We start from the raw sequence: 22,544 nt of genomic DNA, 5'->3' as shown, positions 1-22,544 counted from the left end.
GGGTTGACCATCGGTAGCATCCTAGTTGTCTGCTTGGCTGGAGCACTGAAGTCTGGCTGTAGAGGCCAATGCGGGAGTGTCAGTCTCTGTTGCAGAGGCTGCATTTGTGTTCTGTCTCTGGTCTGTCAAGGCTGTCGCTTTGTTTTCTGTGGACCCACCTCTCTGTGGCGGCTTGTGTCAGCTTCTCCTCCCCTGATTTGAGGTGTTTGGTCAGGGCTTCTCTCCACTTGGACCAGTTGGCTGCCAGGCTCTCCCAGGACTCTGTGTTGATGTCTACAGCCTTCATGTTGCGTTTCACAACGTCGCAGTATTGCAGCTGTGGCCGCCCGGTGGGTCTTTTTCCACAGGCCAGCTCTCCTTACAGGAGGTCTTTGGGGATGCGGCCGTCTGGCATGCAGTCGACGTGGCCTAGCCAACGGAGTCTGCACTGTCTGAGCAGTGTGAATATGCTGGGCAGACCTGTGAGAGGTAGGACCTCAGTGTTGGGCACCTTATATTGCCACGATATTCCCAGGATGCGGCAGAGGCTTCTCATGTGGAAGGTGTTCAGACGCCTTTCTTGCCTGGCGTATGTGGTCCATGTCTTGCTGCCGTATAGCAGTGTGCTGATGACACAGGCATTGTAAACTGCCATCTTGGTCTTCATTGTCAACTTGGGGTTGGTCCATACACGTGATGTGAGGTGTGCAAGGGTTGTGGCTGCCTTCCCAATTCTCTTATCAAGCTCTGTGTCTAGGGAGAGGTTTTTAGTGATAGTGGAGCCAAGGTATGTGAACTGATGCACCGCATCAAGCTCATAGTCGTCAATAGTGATGACTGGTGGTGATTCAGTGCCTTGTCCCAGGACGTTGGTCTTTTTCAGGCTGATGGTCAGCCTAAAGTCTCTACAGGCCTGGGAGAAGTGGTCCATCAGTGACTGAAGTTCTGGCTGGGTGTGGGTTGCTACTGCCGCATTGTCAGCAAGCAGCATGTCTCTGATAAGGGCTTCGCGTACTTTGGTCGTGGCTCTGAGGTGGGCATGATTGAAAAGCCTGCCATCTGATCTCGTACGCAGGTAGATCCCTTGACATGCCGAATGCATGCTTCAGAAGCATGGTGAAGATCCCCAAGAGAGTTGGTGTGAGGACACAACCCTGTTTGACCCCACTGCAGATGTTGAAGGGCTCTGAGGTGCTGCTGTTGAACTGCGTGGTCCCCTGCATGTTGCTGTGGAAGGACTCAATCAAGCTCTGCAACTTGGGTGGGCAGCCAATCTTGGGCAGGATTCTGAAGAGGCCCTCTCTGCTGACAAGGTCGAATGCCTTTATGAGATCGATGAAAGGCGGCATACAGGGGCATCTGCTGTTCCCTGCACTTCTCCTGAAGCTGGCAAAGGGAGAAGACCATGTCTACTGTTGATCTTTCAGCTCAGAAACCGCACTGTGACTCTAGGTAGACAAGTTTCTGCAGACGTACCAAGATGACCCGAACGAAGACTTTGCCCACGATGCTGAGTAGCAAGATGCCTCTGTAGTTGTTACAGTCGCTTCACTCACCTTTGTTTTTGTAGAGGGTGACGATCTTGGCATCCCTCATGTCTTGTGGAACAGCCCCATCTTTCCAGCACTGGCAGAGGACTTCATGCAAAGGAAGCAGTAGGGTAGTCGCGTAGTGCTTGATCAGGTCAGGGAGATCCCATCACTGCCTGGGGCTTTCCCTGAGGCCAAGCTGTTGATGGCATTGTTAAGTTCCTCTGTGGTCAGTTCAGTGTCGAGCTGTCCGATGACAGGCAGGCACTCGATGGCATCAAGGACTGCAGTTGTCGCAACATTCTGTCTGGAGTAGAGGTCAGAATAGTGTTCCACCCATCTCTCCATCTGTTGCCCCTTGTCTGTGATGATTTCCCCAGTGGTGGATTTCAGGTGAGCTGTCTTGTCCTGCACTGGTCCCATTGCTGTCTTGATGCCATCATACATCCCTCTGATGTTCCCTGTAATTGCTGCTGTCTGGATTGTTTCGCTGAGCTGTGACCAATACTCGTTGGCACAGTGTCTGGCAGTTTGCTGAGCTTTGCTCCTGGCAGCCCGGAGAATCTGCAGGTTTCTCTCGCTGGGAGACCGCCTATACTCCGCTAGAGCGGTGCACTTGGCTTCAATGACGGGAGTCATCTCGGCAGACTGGGCTTCAAACCAGTGGTGTGACTTCAGGGTCTTTCTCCCAAAGGTGGCCAACGCAGTGGAGTGCATGGTATCCAGCAGGGTAGCCCACTTCTCCGTGGCAGAGTCTCCGGTCTGTGAGGTTTTCAGTTCACTCTCAAACCCCCCAGCAAACTGCTCCACAAGGTCTGGCTGGCTCAACTTGCTGACATCAATGCAAGGATTCCCTTGCTTCTTGCCGCGGTGATACCTCTTGGGCTGGAGCTTGATCTTGCAGCACACCAAGGAGTGGTCTGTATCGCAGTCCGCGCTGTGATAAGAGCGTGTGTGGAGAACTTTCTTAATGGCGGTTTGTCTGACCAGAATGAGATCCAGCTGGTGCCAGTGTTTTGAGCGTGGGTGTCTCCAGGAGACCTTATGCTGGGGCTCCCCTGGGGCTTTATGTAAGCTGTAGGGATTGCCAGTATTTTTTGAATTAAGTCTTTCATTACTCAGAAGTGACAATTTGTTTCTTGATTTCTGTGTTGATGTTGATACAGTGTGCAAAAATAATTATAAAGATGAGTGAGTTATGACGATTGCTTTCAAATCATAATTTTTTGTTAACGTGATAATTTATCATAGTAAATTTATCATAGTAAGTTATCATAGTGATAATTTATGGTAGATCTTGTTCAGAAAAAAAATATGTAAATGAGTTTGCTACTGCTTGATAAAACTTGATAATGATACATCTGATTACATTATATGATTACTTGGAATGTCCTTTTTCTTTTGATCTTTGACACTGCAAGCTGCCACATCTCAGCTAGACTAGGCTGTCATTTTTCTGCCATTTTACCCCATGTTTGAATATGGAATATGTTGTCTAATAGAGTAGTTTCAGAAACTGCTGCTTACCTATTATTCTGAGCCTGTTTACCTTGCTGTCATTTAATCAACATTGATGTCTGCAATGCAAGTAGATTGAAGCAATGTTCCTGTAAAATCCTTAGGGAAACTTTCAAGTCTATTTACTCACAAACTCCATGGAAACTAGGCTCCTTTGAGAAAACTTTATTTATTTCAGAATTTAGTCAGGGAAATTAGGTGTCGCAAATGGAAAAGTTGCCAGTGGATGCAATGGTCGATGGCTGGTTTGGCTAGTTTTGAAAACACTAATTCGATCGTAAGGGAAACTCTTCATGGTTTTCCCTTTTCAGTCTGACATGATGTTAGTGATAACTTAGGGGCGATGAAGGAGCGGTAAGCACGAGTTCAAATTTGATCAAAATATAATTTTTTTTACACTTTATTTCAAACACATAGCACTATATTACAATATAATTTACTTAACCAAATTACACTACTTTACACAACTTACACTACATTTCAAATAGACTACATTAAACTATGTTATACTGCTTTACATACATACGACGTCTAGTCAGTGAAAATAAGCTATTACTTTTTTTACAGCGAATACTGTGCAGATCATAAAACGTTAACTTACAATTCCCTTTTCTGTACATTTTGAGGCATAATTACACTTGTATGTTGACTTAAAATCCTTCTAGATGATACTTGAATTCCAGTTTCGTAGTAAATTCGTTCAAGCTTCCTTGTTTTGAACTAAGCTTATTGTTATAAATATAGTATTTAGCAAACAGAAGGACATAGTTAAGCTTTTTTACCATCTTCTGGGATGAACCGGGTTCAGGTTCATTTGATTATTTCCTGAAGAGTAATTCAATTGTGTTAAGTGAGTAGGAGGTGTCATTTTCCTTATTAAACCTCTTAATTACTTCAGAGAAAAATTTTTTGACCATCGACAATGGATGAATGAGTGGCTTATCGAGTCAGACTCCTGACAGTACATGCATGCACTGTTGCATTCTATACCATACAGACATAATTCCTTTTTCATAACAATGATTCTGTGTAGAAATTTAAAGTAGAAACCTTTTAGGTTTTTAAAGTAGACATTAAATTCTATATCAGTAGTCTGCAAATCACGGATCTATTTTCCATGCGCCTTAAGTTCTGCATCTAATTTGTTTTGAAAAAAACGAGTAATAATCTTTACTCTTCATTTTCAGAAGGTTCACTTTATTGAAGGTGATAGCTGGGAAAAAACTGTTTTCTGGTGAAAAAGTGAATTTGGCACCCAGGTTTTGCTTTGCTTTTTCAACAAGTTGCCGGGGTATTGCTGAAACTACTTGTAAATACTGTAGGAAATTGCATTTTAAGTCATACTTGTGGGTGAAATCACCATGCGAAAGAAAGGTGCCATTCCTTGTGAGGAGGTCGTGTATCCGGAAAATTCCTTTTTGAAACCACAATTTGTAAAAGAAAGTCTTTTGATCAATAAGAATTTCTATATTGTTAAATGAGACCAAGTCTTGCCCAATGTCAGATTCAATTCTATATCCAATTTTTATGAGAACGCTATTACCTTTTTAAGCTTTTAAATTTTTTAAACATTTCAGCGTATCTTTTAAAGTAGTTAGTTTTTTTTATAGATATATATTATTTATACATGCTCTTTTTATTTTACGTTATACAGGGCCCCCGTTGATACCAGTCCTGCGACTGAAGGGGTCACCCTGTTTAAATATTGATTATTATTATTATTATTATTATTATTATCATAGGAGGATTTTAGTTCAAGAAAGAATTGCAGCATTGAATTAAAGAATTGAGGCATACCAGTCCGCTCAAGAAACTTCGAATCATAATTGCATCTTAACAAAAAATTAAGACCATCGTACATGTCAAAGAAATGGTTTGGGATTGTTTTCCAAACCTCGTTTCTTTTGTCATCTTTGGCTAGAAGTCACGATATCCAAGCTAGCCTTAAGGATTTTGTCATTACATCTGTGTTTGGAACACGCAATCCTCCTTTTTCGTAATTTTGATACATCACTTGATGCTTAATCTTGTCTTTTCTTTTTTTCCAAATGAACTGAAAAATAGATGTATTAATGGTTGGGATACAATTTGTAGGAACATCTAGAATTGACATAGAATAGACTAACTGCGGGATACCGAGGCATTTTGTGATTAGGCATCTGCCTAGTATTGATAGATTCCGAGATCGCCAAACCTCTAGTTTAGAGCCTAATTTTTCGATTTTAACCTGACAATTCTTTTTATTATTTTGCTTTTCATCATACGATATGAAGATACCTAATACTCGGACTGGTTTTTCTTCCCTATTATGCCAAGGGCCAAGCCACAAAGCTTTGGTTTTAGTGGGGTTTAATCATAAACTGGAGACATTCCCAAAGGAATTTAACACTTGAGTTGCTTTCTCAACAGAGTCGAGGCTACTACAGATTAATGATGTATCATCGGCAAATTGACTTATCTTGGCTTCGGAGTTGAAGATTTGATTTCTTCTATTTGTTTTTTCTTGCCGTATCTTAAACATTTTCTATTCTCTTTGCTATTACTTTTGACACGATCTTATAATCTAAATTTAAAAGTGTAATTGGGCCCCAATTTGAAAGTTCTGACAAACAAGAATCATCCTTTGGCACAAGAGTTATTACACCTCTGCGTTGAGATATTGACAGCTTTCCTTTGTGTGCAGTGTTAAAACTATTTACTAAGTCGCGGCTCACTAAATCAAAGAAGAAATTGTAGAATTCCGCCGTGAAACCATCATCTCCAGGCAACTTACCAGCGGGGGAGGTTTTTAAGACTTTGGAACATTCCTCTATCGTTATGTAACCCTCTAGGTCCTCTCTTTCTTCGTCTGTTAATTTATCAGTTTGCAGATCACGCACAAAATCATTAAAGGCCTCATTGTTATCCTCGTCATGCAAAGCATATAAATTCTCATAGAAGGATTCGATTTCTCTCATTATCTCGTCTTCTTCAACAAGTATTTTGCTGTCTTCTCTTTTCATTTCCATAATTACTTTAAGGTTGAAATTCCTTTTCTCTAAATTAAAGAAGTGCTTTGTGGGTTTTTCACCTTGTTCAACCCACCTGACTTTAGATCAAAAGATTGCACCTTTCCCTTTGGCTTCGCAGATACGTTGAAGTTCGATTTTTAAGTTGTCATAATCTTCAATTTCAGCGCTTGACTGTTCGTCCGTATTACAGGTGTTAATTTTCATTTCTAAAGCTTCCAAACGCTTTTGAAGCTCCGTTTCTCAAATTCTCCGTTGTTTTTCTTTGTGTTTTGAGTATGAAATGGTGAGATGTCTTATTTCCATTTTAATTAATTCCCATTTTAACCGACGGTCTTTCAAATCTGAATACTTCTCAATATAAAAATGATTTAAAGCTCCAGACGATTCCTGAACACAATAAATGGAAAGGCAAATATGCATTAATAAAAAAAGGAAATGCAACGAAAAAGAAAGAAAAGAAATCATTGCTACTCAAAAAACATGCACATGTGAAGCGGATGATTACTCCACTTCACTCAATCTACTATACAATATTTGAAGGCATCCGGTGTATATAGGAATAATATGTACAAAGGGCTGGGTAGTTTGAACTGTAGGCGTCAAAGTTGTATGAAAGTCATGTACCTTGATGGCTAGTTCTAGCAACAATGTAGTCCAGGCTTCTGATCCAGCAAATAGGTCATTGTTGGGTTATTCAAGCTCAGCAATGAACACAAGATAGCAACATAGCATAGGTAAGGCATTTATATGGCTTGCAAAATCTGTTTTATGTACAACATTCTATGTTGCCCAGTGTACTGAAACATTGCACTTGCTTCAAAGAAGTCAACAAGAGCATTTTCCTATTGGTCACTGAACAACCCTGAAAGTGATGAAAACACTCTGCTGCAGCAGAAAGGTGGCTCTACCAAGAGAATTTGCTTCACTGCTGAAACCCAATGAGTGAACTTCTCCTTAAGACAATGCCACCAGTCTACTTTCTTTTCTCTTTTCCTGGTCCTTCTTCGATTGGAGTTGGGCAAAAAAAGTCTTAAAAAGTAGCCAAAACCGCTCAATTATGCTGGCAATGCTTATTGGAGGAAAGGTAGCAAACAGAAGCCTAAGCCAAATTATGCCAAAAATGTGCTAGCAGTATTGGGAAGAGCCTACTTCCAGTTACAGTTTTTGGAGTGAAGCAACATCCAATGTAGAGTAATAATGATTTTTATATACTGTTAGGTATTGAGGTACTGAAGAAACAGCAAATTTGCTGTTGCGCTATTAAATGAGAAAAAGAAATGAGGCTTTCACTGGAAAATTGTTTGGATGTTTGTTTGCAAATGAAAGCTGAGTCACCTACAGATGTTATTGCCCAGTATGTGACAAAACTGTAGTCAACACAAAAAGTGCAATCTATCTTCCAAATGATTTTTTTTGGTGAAGAAGTTGTAGGCTATACAAGTCAGTAGAACTGCAACTTGCGATATTTCTTTCAAAACTATCTAGTCTATGCAGTGATATATTTGTGCAGCTGTTTGCATGTTTTCATATATGCACATATAGATAATACCAGCTTAGTTCCACATTTTATTTTCTTTCCTGTACATTTAGAAATACCATTTACTCTGGATGGCTCTTCAAAAGTTAAATCTAGGATGGAGGCGATGGTGGACTCCCTTGTAAAACATCTTCTTGGGCAAAATTCATCTCTGGTAATATGATATATCTTTCAGTCGTTTGAAACAACTTCTCAGTCATTTATGGTATAATAGAAGAACCATCATAACCTGGAGAAAGTATTCTAAAAATTTATAAAAACGTTGACTGACTATTTAGAGTGAAACCTTTTGAGTTTTCGGCGGTCAGACTACAGCCATAAGTGTCAATAAACTAATTGTTCTTTTTTAAAAGAATAGAGTATTGATTGGGGAGCGACCTTGAATTGTTATCTGCATGCTTTATCAAAGCGGCGTGCCATGATTCTAGCATCTTGTGAATACAGAAAGAACCCTTGTCAACTCTCATTATAGACAAAGGAGGCAACCCATTTAGACCCATTGTTTCATCTATTGGTTCAGTGCTCTGCAACACCTTGAAGTTTCTAACCAGTATCTTGACACCTTCAAAATTACAATTGTTTCTCAGTTTCTAATTCCTCTAAATTTGCCTATGAAATCTCAAACTTTGACATAAAAGACAACCAAATTATGCTGTCCTTCAATGTGGTAGCGCTTTTCACTGCTATTCCCGTCCAAAAAGCCTGTTATTACATCCAAATTAACTTGGACTGGGATGAATCACTACAGTTACGCACAAATCTTAACACCAGGGATATTATCTCTATTAAATTTTGTCTTGTGTAACAACCATTTTGTCTACAATGACTGTTTATAAATGGTGTTTATAAGCATGGTTGTGCCATGGGCAGTCCTGTTAGTCCTGTGGTTGCCAATTTATGTTGGAAGCAGTCCAAGAGATGGCCATCAACACAACTCCTGTTCCACCTGAAGTATGGAAACGGTATGTTGATGATAGTTTTTGCATCATCAAAAGAAACACAGTTAACTGTTTCCATACTACACTCAATGCTATCGATCAACACATCTCCTTCACTATGAAGAAGATAATAACCAGATCGCTTTTTGGACCCTATGGTTACTCACTCTCATTATGGATGTATATCGAAAACCCACCCATACTGATTGATATTTGGCTTCCTTCTCCCACCATGAAAAATGATTCAAGATCAGTACAGCTGACACTTTTTTGCATTGTGCAACTAAACTCCCAAACACGAAACAAGGAAAAGAGGCTAAACTCCATCATGTCACTGATGCTCTACGAGCTAACAATTATCCTCAAAATCTCATCTCAAATATTCTAAAGACATCTTCTACTCAGTGCACAAACTTTATAACTCTATCCCAGCACCTGAGGAACTTGTTTGTATGTTTTTCAAATGTGTTATACCCTCTAATTCCTCTAGTTTAGCAGTCCTCCCTTACATTAACAGAATTTCCCAGCCTCTTACTGGACTTCTTCAAAAACATGATATTCAAGTTGCAGCCAGCCAGTCCAGACATTACAACTGGTGTTTCCCTCTCCTAAATCCCGACCTTCGATTGAACTTCAACCAAATGTGGTCTACAAAATATATTGTACCAACTGCCCTTGGAGTTACGTAGGCGAAACTAGCAGATGTTTTGAAACTAGGAAAAAAGAACACACGAGGAATTGCAACAGCGTCGATCCAAGGAGTGCACAACTGATGTTTCAACTCCAGTTTATTTGTAGTTAGAATGTAGCTAGAATACAGCTAGATAAAATGTTGCTCGTTTTTTGCCATTCTGAGCATCGACACCATCCCATGAAAACTAAGATTAACTTGAACAAAAATCCCGGACAGAAATAAAAAGTGCTGAAACACAACAGTGCCATTTTAAAAGAGCACATGTTCCCCAATCCACGCAAGGGATGATGGGTGTAAAGGGCGAAAACCACTGGCTGAAAACAAAACTAAAGATTCTGTAATCTTGAATTGCAGTGAATAAATTATTGTCTGGAAAACAACAAGATTAACATAAAAGTTCCTGACACGCTGGAAGGGTGGGGGTCGCTGCGATACAATTTGTAAAACGGAACACATCTCAAAATGTCACCAGATAACATTTATGATCAATATCCTTAATGTCAGTTGCATTTCTTGACTTTGGCTTCAACAAGACTCTAATCCACTGGAATAAGTAAAGCAAGACGCTGAACTGCCCTTGAAACCACAGTGTCCCTTGCACCCCAGTATTCATGTACTCTCTCCACAGTGCAATAGCTCTTGTACTGGACCGTCACCTTGCACACTTTGCCATCCTCTCGTGGAAACACATCTTTCACAAGTGCGAGACACTAATCTCCTCTTAGAGTGTTATTGTCAGCAACAATCACTACATCTCCTGGGCGCAAGTTACAACTAGCAGTATGCCTCTTGCACTGTACCTCCAGTGCTGGAGCATAGAGCTCGATCCACTGTTTCCAGAAGTTTTCCACCACAGACTGAATGAGATGATAGTGCGTGGCAATGCTTGTTTCATACGGTTGCCATCCTGAGGGGCTGGATGCAGTGGCCCATCCAAGCAACAAACTATTGGGTGTGAGAACATCGATGGTTGAATCCACACTTGGTTTAGCTCCTATGGGATTCTCATTCAGTAAATTGGACACTTCACAACAGACAGTGAGAAATTCAGGTACAGACAGACGTTGGTTACTCACTGAGAAATGAATAGCACACTTGGTGGCCTTTATCAGAGACTCCACTGCTCCTTGATGCCAAGGACTGCCGGCAGATCCAAATACCCAGGTGGAACCATTCTGAACAGAACCTCTTTGTAATGACTCTGTCGATTCTTTGCCAGGCCTCTTCAAGCTCCCTCTCTGCGCCCACAAGTTGAGAACCTGGATTACTGTAAATCATCTCTGGCCATCCAGGAAGACTTGCAAATCTGCTAAGTGCCATCAGAAAGTTGCTAGTGTCGTATCCAAACACCACCTCAATATAAACAGCTCTCATTGCAAGATCGGTGAACATTACACCATATGCTTTGGCACTTGTGTATTTCTGGACTTCTCCTCTAACTGTGTATGGTCCAAACAGGTCAAGCATCACATGGTGGAATGCAGGTGCAGGTCTCAGTCTAGCCTCTGGCAATAACCCCACTGGTTGCTCAAGAAATTTCGTAGCATGTATTTTACACAGTCGACACTTTGCTTTCACTAATCTTGCCAGTGTGCTCCCTTGAGGTGTCCAGTAGTGTATTCCAAATCAAGCTAGGGTTGTGTCACGTTTCCTATGTCCTCCTGCTTGATAAGCACGCTGCATGAAAAGATGTGTAGCTTGATGCTTAGAGGGTAACAATCTCTGGCATCACATTGTACCCGGTAAGTAGTTCTCCAACAACCCATATTCCACTCGCATCTTGTATAGGCCTCAGCTTAGCATAGTGACCTCCATTACCCTTCTTAGTGCTGCTCTTCTTTAGCTTGCATTCAGTCGTTTTCTGAACATTCTTCACGACAAAGTCCTCTGCTGCTTTCAAGTCCTGTGTGGTTACTTGTATGGCATTTTGTGCACTAAAAGTCTTGTTCCTTGCAATGTTTTTAAATCTTGCTACGATCAAAATGACTCCATTGATATCACTAAATCTCTCTAAGTTGATCAATGAAGGATCTGCTGTGGCTGCTGTTGTGTTGCACATCTTTTCTCCAGGGAGTGATTCCTCCTCCTGTAAACCAAACTTGAGTCCCCACTCTTCAATGAGTTGGTACAGCATAGGTGGAGCATTCCACCAATGGGAATATTGATTGAGCTCCTCAGGGGTATGTCCACGGGTCAACCAATCTGTGGGGTTGTGATGACCTGACATCCAGGCCCAACAAGACATATCACCATTCATCGCAGCTTGAATTTCTCCAATTCTAACTCCCTCGTACACTTTGAAGCAAGTACTGGTCTTGTTGATCATGCTCAAAACAGTTTCAGAGTACAATTTGCAACACCTCTCCAAATTTGAACCTCATCCCCTTCTCGATGACCTTTCTACCTCGCTTGGACAACACAGCAGTGTTTAGTTCCATCTGAGGAGTAGACAACTTATTCAGTGGGGCGACACAACACTTTTTGATGATAAGTCGACACAAATAGTCACCACTGTTTAGACGCCATCTGATGTAGGCTGCAAAACCATGGGTGAGGTCACTACCATCACTGAAGATGATAAGCCACGGTTGACCATCAGAGTTAAATGGTCATAAACAACGATCCAAACTGAGCTGCTCGAGCTGGAACAGGAACAGAAGAAGTGAACCCTCTTGGAATAGAGATTAGTTGGCAGCTGATCATCCCATCCAAGCTTAAGAGACCATGTTTCCCATAGGTAAATCTTTTCCAGCAGAGTGTCGGGGCACACAAATCCAAGAGGATCAAATATCATCATAACCTGCAACAGAACAATTCTTCTTGTCAACACAAGTGGTAGGCCTTGCAGCAAATCAGCTTTCTTGGCGTATGGGCCTGTGTACATTGCTTTCTTCTTGCTAAAATTGAGAGTTACTTCAAACACCACAGTATCTTCCACTGGATTCCAGCTAAGACCCAATACCCTCAGGTTGCTATCAGTTTCTTTCAGCATGTTTGTGTGCATACTTACAGGACCATCAGGTGCAACAGCCGTGTCATTGTTGACAGTCAACATTTTGCCAGTGCGAGGACTTGACTCTCCAGTAAACTGCCAACACTTGACCGTAAAGCCTCCCTTCGCAAGCATGTCCTCCGTTTCAAGAGCAATTTTCAATGTTTCAGGTTTACTCGGTTGATAGTCAATTAAATCATCTACATAGCTGGATCTCTTTAGGAGGTTAGCAGCCTTTGGACTATCTGTTTCAAACATGTCTGCGGTCTTGTAAACAGCTTCAATGCTAATAGCAGGAGCTGGAGTGTCGCCCATATTGACTCGTGTCATGACATAACATCTGGATCTCGGTCAGTTTACAGATCACACCACAGGAATCTATGACAATGTTGCTCCAAGGGCTTCAAGTGGATAGAGTCGAACATTTTACAAATGTCTCCCACGAGAGCTACTTGCTCCTCTCTCCAGCGTAGCAATATGCCAATTAGATTGTTCATGTAACAGTCTGGTCCCTTGGCTAAACAGAAATTAAGAGACATTCCTTGAAACACTTGACTGGAATTAAATACGATTCGCACTGGTGTGGAGTGTGACCGTGTGTTAACCACTGCCAGGTGGGAGATGTAAAATTTAGGACCACTCCATTCTTGTTATTCTTTCCAAGACAACTTTCATGCAACGCCTCATTCCATCATGTCCTCCATCTGCTTCTGGTAAGTCTCAGCCCACCGCTCATCCTTGCCGAGGGTTCGCTCTGTATTCTTGAGAGTAGCAAAGGCACTACCATGGTTGTTGGGTATAGTTCCTGGATCCACAAGCTAAGGATGGCTGGTTACCCAACACTGTTTGACACTGTCACATTCAAGGTTCCCTTGAATCATTCTTAACTCCTGTTCCTCCTTGAACAAATAAGTGTGGCCAACAGTTGGGCACTTGCCACAACAGCAACTAGCACAGTGCGGAGTAATCTCTGTTTCAATTTCTTAACCACAAATGAAGTTTTCTACCTGGCGTTCCTGATTTCTACCAGAGAAGGATTCTGCAACATTCGTCTGAAGTCTGAAACTTGTATTCTTTTCCCTAATGTCAACCAGCTTTACGGGGTCAGAACAATCTGGCTGAAAGTCACAGTGAGTGTCATGGCGTACATGGTGAACCTCATGCTTAATTACTGAGTTGTGAATTGTTTTTACTAGATTTGAGTCATGCTCAGTTCCTTCTTTCAAATCAGGATGGGTACCTTGAAGACAGACTCCAAAGTCTCCTTTCATAATACTTAAGTTTTCTCCACACTTTGCCTCCTCACACTTGGGAACAATCCAGAGTAGTCAAAGCCAAGGAGAATATCTACCTTGTCAGTCCTCTTCTGCAGAGAGTCTACATCATAGCCAGGAAACAAATCAGCCAAGACTTTAGTGTCCAACTTGCTGACAGGCCCAGTAATTCTATCCATGCCAAATGCAGTGATACTGACTTTCTTGCCAGTGTTCGTCCTCAGTGTGAACTGATACTGTCGGGTGTTGTAAGTCTTCTTTACATTTCCCATAGTTGTAACATCAAGCATGAATCTGTTCAGTTTTTTGGCCTTGATTCTGTCTGCGGCTTGGTAAGTTATGTAGGTTGTGTTTGAGCCACCATCACAGAATATGGTAACATTGCTCTCACTCTCACACACCTTTGCCTGCTGGATGGGATAGAGAGAAAGGCCAGTTCCTCTCATAGCATGACTTGCTGATTCAGCATGAGCACAATGATCAGTTTTTCAATCTACTTCTTTTTCGTTTCAAGGTGCTGATCCGGTTTGATCTTGACCGGTAGTGTTTGAACCTGCTCTCTTTTTCCCTGACTTGCACAGGAGGAAGTGATGCTTCTCACTTTCACACAATGAACATGGTTTCTTGTTGGAACACTTCTGCTGTGGGTGATTTCCAAAGCAAACAAAGCAAGCATTTACTTGTTTGAGCAATTCAAACTTGCCACCCTCTCCACTGATGGGGAACTTCTGAAATTCTTTGCAATCACTCGTTTTATGCTTAATTGTATCTCTCCTGTGGAAAGCACACTGGTAAAACTGTCTTCTGTCCTGACCAGTTCCAGTTCCATCATGCATCAGCCCTTTCCCACGATCACCAGTTTTTGGGACTTCAAGCGTTCTTCTCCACCTTGGTTGGTATTCAGCTAATCGAGCTACCGCTTCTCTTTCTCTTTCCAGGAACTTCATGAAGGGTCTGAAAGGCTAAATCTTCTCTACTTGGTTCATGTCATGATATTTGTGAATCCATTCCAATCCCAGATGGTTAGGTGAGAGTCCATTGACAAAATCAACATCTCTCTTAGTGAGAATGTTCAAATGATTCAACTCTTCAAGCTGGCTGTAGGATGCCTCCACAACATCAACAAATTCAACCAGAACTCTGTAATCAGTTTCTGATACTGGCTTGAGGCTATGTAAATCCTTTAGTGCTGCTTGAACAGTGGCACTGGTATCATCATAGTAGTCTTCCGACTTCTTCCACATAGTATCATAAGCCTCTGGTTTGGTGACATACACTGACCTGATCCTCTGACTAGCTTCACCTTTCACCGACCTGTAAGCTAAGGCTGTTTTGTTTTTGATTGCACCTTCTGCCAGCTGCTTCCAGACCGTTTTAAATTCTGGCCAATCCTTTCTCTGGCCAGAGAAGGTGGGAAGTGACATTTTCTTGAGGTGAACACCTGGTGTGTCTACAGAACTGGCTCCACTGCTTTGAGCTGGCATACCATGGCTACCAGGCTGATACGACGATACATTCATTAACTGTCCAGGATAAACCTGTCCTCCCGCTGACTGCTGAACAAATGGCTGTGGCAACCAATACTGCTGAGCCGAGGGAATACTGAAACTAGCACAGCTAATGGGATCAAATCCCATCAAATCATTTGCTTGGCTACCATTACTCTGAGCTGGCATAGTGTGACTTGTGTTAAAACACTTGACAAGTGTCCAGTGTATACTTGTGTCACTGTGGGCTGTTGAGTGGACGACTGTAGTAATGGGTACTGAGGAGCTGGTGCCACACTAACCTGAAGGGTAAATAGATCCAATACCCAAAGGAAAATTATTGGCTTGAACACTACTTGCCGATAATGTAACACTTTGTGTCTGTGAGGACACTGTGACAACACTAGAGGCTGGTTGATCTGGGTTAACATTGTTTCCTAACTGAAAAGTTCCCTGTACTGGTAATGTAGCACTTTGATCTAATAGATGTGTGAGGGGATCAGCAGGTGTGGAAAGGGAGCCTAGCTGAAGTACACTTGATGTCTTAGAGGCTTTTGCTTGCATGAAAGCATTTCTGGCCCCATTGTATACTTCATTAACATTTGCCCAGTATGCAGTTATGTCTAGTCCATTAACAATTTGATGCTCTGCATGTTCTTTGTTCAAAACCAGAGTTTCATATTCCTCATCTATTACACAAAAATCATCATGCACATTTTCAAGTTCAACCATTAACACTGTCAAAACATCAATGTCTACATTCCTGTCAACTGCACTGGTTAACCTTCGAGAGGCTTTGGTCACCTGTTGCTTGGCCTTAGTTCTTTCCTGTTTTTGTCCTCTACAACACTCATGATCGAAGATCACATTCATCAGAAATATCAATGCAATCGAACAAATTGCCTGGCAGACTTCAATATCAATCAATCTTAGCTGACATCTCAAACAAAGAAATCCAAACTCACCGATGGCTGACAACTTGAATCTGATAATAATTGAGATATGAAACAAAAGTTGAAGTAATTTGCACTTTCAATCTCACTGTTGACTGGTGATTTGGAGCGAACAAAATTCAAGGTCACTGAATTTGAAGACAACTTGAAAACACACTTTCAATCTCCAGTCAGCTGGCGACTTGGAGCAAACAAAATTCGAGATCACTGAATTTGAAGACAACTTGAAGACACAGTTTCAATCTCCTGGTCAGCTGGCAACTTGAAGAGTATCCCAACAACATTTTACTGCAACGGCGTCGATCCAAGAAGTGGACAATGGATGTTTCAACACCAGTTTATTCATAGTTAGAATGTAGCTAGAATACAGCTAGGTAAGACGTTGTTGCTCGTTTTTTGCCATTCTGAGCACCAACACTGTCCCGTGAAAACTAAGATTAACTTGAACAAAAATCCTGGAAAGAAATACAAGCGCTGAAACACAACAGTGCCATTTTACAAAAGCATGTGTTCCCCAATCTGAGCAAGGGATGATGGGTCTAAAGGGTGAAAACCGATAGCTGAAAACAAAACTAAAGATTTTGTAATCTTGAATCTCAGCGAATACATTATTGTCTGGAAAATCAAAAAGATTAACATAAACGTTCCTGACACAGGAATCTGAAGTCTTATGCAAGAGGTTCCAACATTGCTAAATCAAATCACTCTATTGACTTTAAAAATGCTCAAGTTATTGCTAAGGGTTCTTTCCATATTCGCAAGACGCTAGAATCAGCACACCTCTTCAATAAATCATGCAGATAACAATTCAAGGCCACACCCCAATCAATGCTCTATTCTTTTAAAAAAGAACAATTAGTTTATTGACACTTTTTTTCCATTTTAATGTATTCTTTTCAAAGTGCCACCTATTTTTGCATATATTTGTAGTTGTCATTTTTTCCATTTTTATCCATCACAGGCTGTATTCTGACAGCTGAAAGCTCAAAAGTTTTAACTCTATATAGTCAGTGAATGTTTTTTTTTATAAATTTATGATATATTTGTTGTTTGTATCATTAGGTTATCCTTAAAAAATCTTTCAGTCTTTTTCATCACATTTTGGAATATAGTTAACTTTATTGATTATTTGAGCCTTGCAGTCAAGAAATATTTTGGCACAATGCTGCAAATTGCACTCAAGAGTCATTTGCAGAAAAAACCAGGCAGTACCAAAAGATCAAGGTGGGCCGTTTACCTTCATCTTTTCTTGGTATAAGAGCTATCTGAAAAGATTAACAACCATGACAATTACCGAGGCAGGGGTTCATTTTTCTTCGAGATATCACCACTAGTCTAGTAGTTAAGGCCAAAAAATTTGGGGAATTGTGCGTTTTTTGATAAAAGCATGAAACTTCCCACAAATGACAGGCAACAGCTACTTAACAATTCTGGATATAGAGGCATCATTAACAATTCAAGTAACAGGAATAAACCAGTTTTGATTAAAAATGCTGATGGCAGCATTTTTCCCTTGATTTGGTGAGTGTAGGTATAACTACAATTTGCTATTTGGTGTATTTTATCATGTTATACACTAAAATGTCAATAGAATGTGTTATTTAAAGTGTCACTTATACCAAAAGTAATGTTAAAAAATGTTTATTAAGCATTTTATAGTTAAAATTCTCGTGCATTTTCCAATTTTTTTCCCTTTTTTTAACAAAACTTCTGGTGACATGAAAATTGCATTCGTATTTTAACATTCATAAACCGATGTTTCCAGAAACACTTGTTTATGCCATGCAAAGTTTAAAAACTGAAAGCCACCTTGTGTAGTTAATGTGGTCTAGGCATGGCAGTAGAGCTGTGACTGATTCTGCGTATGACTTGAATTGTCCTTCCCTGATTGATCTCACTATCTCCAGGATGAGAATTTCTAACTCCAGCACTTGTGACCAGAAAAAGAACTGAGGCTGAATGGAACCCATCTTGCAACACCATTCCCTGAATTCCAAGCTTGCCTCTGATGTTGATGTCACAGTTGCCGTATAGTCTTTGTATGCAGACTGTTGCAGAACATATAGGGCAGCAGCTGTAATCTCATTTGCACATCTTGCTTTAGCGAGATGAGTCACTTTCAAGAATAATTCTGCTGTACCAGAACTTGCTATGTCCGCATTTACAAGTGCGTTTACCCATCCACTTCCATCCCCCTAGAGCTTTGAAAGCCGGGATTTTCTATATGCAGCCCCCCGAACAACAGCATATCTATCTTCACCATTTGTTTCAGGCATGTTCCATTGTATCATTTTAGCAAGAGCAAAGAGTGGTTGGTCCATTGCAATAACTGGTGTCTGACCTGGATTGAGATGCTGAACTACTTCATTGATGAGATTCATCCATTACAGGAGAGTGGCATGTTCCAAAAATAATGGTAAAGGAGTAACTAGGTCAATATGTTGTACTGGTGAGGGCGGTAGTGAGGTGTGGAAAGCCGCCCAGGAAATAAATTCTTCATTGCTTAATGTGTTTTTACCACACAGACTTTACATTTTTAAACCATTCAAGTTCTTTTGTGAGAGATGATGCGTTGTCATCTGATGGTGGCATAATCGGTCCAATAAACTCAGGGACGAATGTGTCATTAGATCGGAACACGACTGGCTGAGCATTTGTATAATTGGCTGGCAGGTCTCTGACACTTCTCTGTTGGACTAGGTACTCGTCTAGTACATTTACACCTCTATCACTCCCTTGCTGTGCCATGAAATGAATCTTTTGTGGTAGTTGCACTAGGGTTATGATCAATGTTATCTCATGCACCAGTTGTAAAAGATTGTTACATAGTTTTGGAGGACACACCACTCCATCCTGTTCAAAACAGCTGCAGACACTATTTGCAGCATCCATTGAGACTGACATCACACAGACGTATGAAATTGAAAGCCTCATCTTACTCATTTTGTCAATCAAGCTTCTGTTCCTCATCTTAACATGGATTTTTAACCCGATGTATACCGGAAGCAGTATTTCTCGTTCTCTATTGTGACGCATGGTTGGCTTAGACTCATCCTCAGTGGCATTTCTTTTACGTCTTTTCACACAGTTAAAGCTTATTAACTGAGCAATCAACAGATTGGCCGTCATTGCTGACACCTCGTCAAAAGAATTTTCGCTGTTAGAACATGGCCCATCTAGAATCATGCTTACCAGGGCCTTCAATGACGCAGGGACACTTCTAGCCAGACAGTTACTGGGGAAGGAATCATTAAATAACTCACTGAGTTCTTTAAAGATGTCCCTTCTTACAAGTGCTGCTGCTCGAGCAAGCTGTAGCGCCTCAGAGTCGACATCTCGCTCGTAGGCCTTCGCGATGACATCTCCCATGTGCTGGTCAAACGCTAACACAATGTCACATTGTCGTTTGCATGACACCAGGTCTGGTATCTCGGCCTCCACCTTCTCCTTGAGTCGAGTACTATGTAGCCGGGCCATTTGAACAACTCCTTGGTCTTCTAATATGCTGCAATACATTTTACTGAGCTCCACTAAAGTAAATGCAGGCACTGTCTCTTGACATTCTCTAAATCCTTCAATGTAGGACAATTTCTGCGAAGGGGATGGCATGTAGTTGACTAGCTGACTGATTGTCAAACTTTTCTTTTCGTCTAGCTCTAGTGTAGAAAGTGACCAGGCATTTAGTGTAATAGACGGCATCTATTGCCACCATATCACCAACTGCCAATTTAGATAGTAGTTTTGTGTCATGAAGCTCTGTTGCATACTTTCTAACTTTGGTATCAATCTCAAATGTCGATGCTCTGTTCATTAGACTTCACGGTGTCATCACCAACTGATCTTCTAGTTTTCACTGGACTGAGTTTGCTTGTGGTATCTTCATTATCTCTTTTCCTCTTTATGGCTTGTTTGATCTCAGTGCTATTAATTTTGTTCCTACATGACTTGTGCCAACAAGCATTATTCCTACTGAGAGTAAATTCAATTCCGTCCCCACTATCAAAATCTTTAATATCAAAACCAAAGGGATTTTCATCTAGCTCTTGCAATTGGGGAAGATTTAAGGCAAGTGTATTGTAGCCTGCTCCAGTGTCTTTTCGTTTCGAATATGCTGGACAGACAAGAGGTTCACCTGTTGTCACTCTGCAAAGCACACACACTTTCCAGTTTATCTCTTTTCAAGGTTCAGTTACTTCAATTGACCCTTCACAGTGATTAATGACTTTAACAACCTTTGCAATAAATATAATCTAAAACAAACACCATAACAGGATAATCTGATTAAAATCCTTGTGAAGTCTCCTCTCAATCGAGATAATTAACTCTGAAATCACAAAACTAACCTTTTGATTGTAGCAGGATGATTTGTCATGATTATTCCACAAATAGAATTTCTGTCATTAATCTCGCAATGAGCGCCCCCATGACAGTTTGCTTATTTAGAGCCCAGGCTTCCATCCCTACATGTAGTCTTGATTCTAGTCTTTCCTCGTCAAGATTGAAAAAATCTTCTGATCGGCTTTTGTTAAGAGAAACCACTGGCCTCAGTAGTTATTATTGCTTTTTCAAAAAAACTAAATGTGGCGGCAGACAATTTGTAGAGTTTTACTGAAAAAATGCTCCAGTGTTAACATTATTTTTGTGGAATTTTATTGGGATAGAAAGATACCTTAATGCAATATGTGCATCGCTGAAGTTTAAATACATTTTCCTAAACACTTAAGTAATAGTCTATAAGACTTTCTATATATGTTTTACAATAAATTGCATGGATAATTCCCCTAATGATATCAAGAAAAATGCTGACCTCAGCATTTTCAATTAAAACCAGTCTGTACTTGTTTCTGGACTTTTCAGCAGTGCCTCTATATCCAGAATTGTTGAGTACTTTGAGGTCTACAAACATGCAGAGTTTTGTACTTTTATCAAAAAAACGCACAATCCTTCCCCTTAACCTCCTGACTACACATGATTTTGGCCTCTCAAGCAGTCTAAAATGGCCGAAATTTCGGGCAACTTTAGGTGAGCCTAAAAGATACTTCGTACAAATTCCAGAAACTCTTATTTTCATGAGATAATATTTGTCCCCTTATTAGTTGACTGAGAAATATTAGAGGTCTTTCGCTTTAATTCTACGGTTCTCACAAGAAGCTGAATATCGCTGCCGAATTGTTAGTGAGTGTTACCCATATTTTAGCCATTTTCAGCCAGTCGTTTTTCAAAAGTGCGTCTGTTTATTTCCACAGAAAGACATATTTGTGATAGTCTTTTGCACTGTTATCAATATCCAGTCTAGTTAAAATTGGTATCTACAGGTAAATCAGAGTAATTGGTCTTGCAAAGTCCAAAAAAAATCATTAGTCAGAAATATTTCCCTCCAAATTTTTAGTGAAGAATATCGCCTTATACCGACTTTCTGGGATTGTTGTCCATGATTTACTGAAAGATTGCAATAATAGTTAGCTGGACTGCAGAATAGAATATTTAAGCTGTGACATTGTTATTAACCTATGTGAACATTTCAAACTCGCCAAATCCTTACCAATATTTAGGCTAAATTTTCCCGCAAAAGTTCTATTTTTAATGTCACGCTGCTTGGAAAAACAAATTGGATCCTCAGTTCACTGGTCTTTTTTGCTGTTTAGGAGAACAGACTGCAAGCTATTAGTGAGCAAGGCTTTTCCCTGAATTTTAATTTTGGGACTTCTGCAAACCCCTTGTTTACATCAGTTTCTTTTTCGGAAGGGGTGACTAGCTACAGATTCAAAGGTCAGACGACAGGACTTGGAAATGTCAATCTTACCTAAAGGTTTTTCCGTGGTTTTGAAAATATTAACTGTTCTTTTGGATCAGAAAATCACCTGCTGGTGGGAGGTCAGTTTTTCTTCAGTTATTAGCATGCAAACAAGATGGTTAAGGAAAGACATCAGCAGTGGTGTATATTTGGTGCAGCCAAATATAAACACAGAAACGCAGATTTTGTAGGCCGCTATTCGGCCTACAAAAGTGTCATACAGGACAGACGACTGGAATGTAAAGAAAACTGAATGAACATTTTGATACATGTGTGATACATGTGTACAGATCAAGTTACATAAGCTGATCTCGCCTGGGGACTGGGCATTGTGTAATCGTGAAATCAGCATGCATACCTGAATACATATTGATTCTGCTCTGAACTTAACTGTCTGTGTCTTGGTTTCAGTATTGCAGAGGTCCAGCTGACAGAGTTCCAGCAGTTGCACCATGTGTGGTTGTGCATGGAGAGCATTTTCGTTTTCTTCTTTAATTCAACTTGACCCTGGCAATTTTCAAGAGTTTTTGCCAAATTTTCGAGAGTTTGCAAGCTGAAAGTGTGCTGGCGTCTTGGCCACATTTATTGTCACAAACAGTCCTTTTGGAAATTTCCGTGCCCTCATGGTGTTGATCTCGTCATCAGGGTTCAAATCGACTGTTTTGATTTCATCATCGTCGCTAATATTTTCGTTGTCGCTTTCCACAGTATACTGGCTTTGGCTTCGTAGACATGGAAACAGAAGCGAAATGATTTCGTTTGTGGCCCTTTTGGCATTCTACACCATATGCTGTCTTCTGCAAAATTTACATTTTCGCATCAATTTCTGGTGCGCATC

General features: G+C 40.8%; 2 protein-coding genes and 1 pseudogene across 3 annotated transcripts in view; 1 reads left to right on the top strand and 2 right to left on the bottom strand.

Annotated features, from left to right (window-relative positions):
* The window catches only part of LOC110047516 (meiosis-specific protein MEI4-like), a 114,271-nt gene that overhangs the window by 69,490 nt on the left and 22,237 nt on the right, over positions 1 to 22,544 (top strand). For both annotated transcript variants that reach the window (XM_089284871.1, XM_020753270.2), the window contains one exon: positions 7,628 to 7,728. In XM_089284871.1, coding sequence (XP_089140997.1) covers positions 7,628 to 7,728 — 101 coding nt within the window. The remainder of the gene's footprint in view (positions 1 to 7,627; positions 7,729 to 22,544) is intronic.
* LOC149115346 (uncharacterized) lies at positions 10,912 to 11,909 on the bottom strand (annotated as a pseudogene).
* Positions 18,427 to 19,611, bottom strand: LOC149115345 (uncharacterized). The gene has a single exon (XM_089284870.1). It carries the CDS (start codon positions 19,609 to 19,611, stop codon positions 18,427 to 18,429), a length of 1,185 nt encoding a protein of 394 aa, XP_089140996.1.

This window comes from Orbicella faveolata, unplaced genomic scaffold (assembly GCF_042242905.1).
Source record: "Orbicella faveolata isolate gen_17 unplaced genomic scaffold, um_ofav_v1 contig_13, whole genome shotgun sequence".
Taxonomy (NCBI): domain Eukaryota; kingdom Metazoa; phylum Cnidaria; class Anthozoa; order Scleractinia; family Merulinidae; genus Orbicella; species Orbicella faveolata.
The sequence above is the reverse complement of the archived record's forward strand: the minus strand, read 5'-3'. Positions and strand labels throughout refer to the sequence as shown.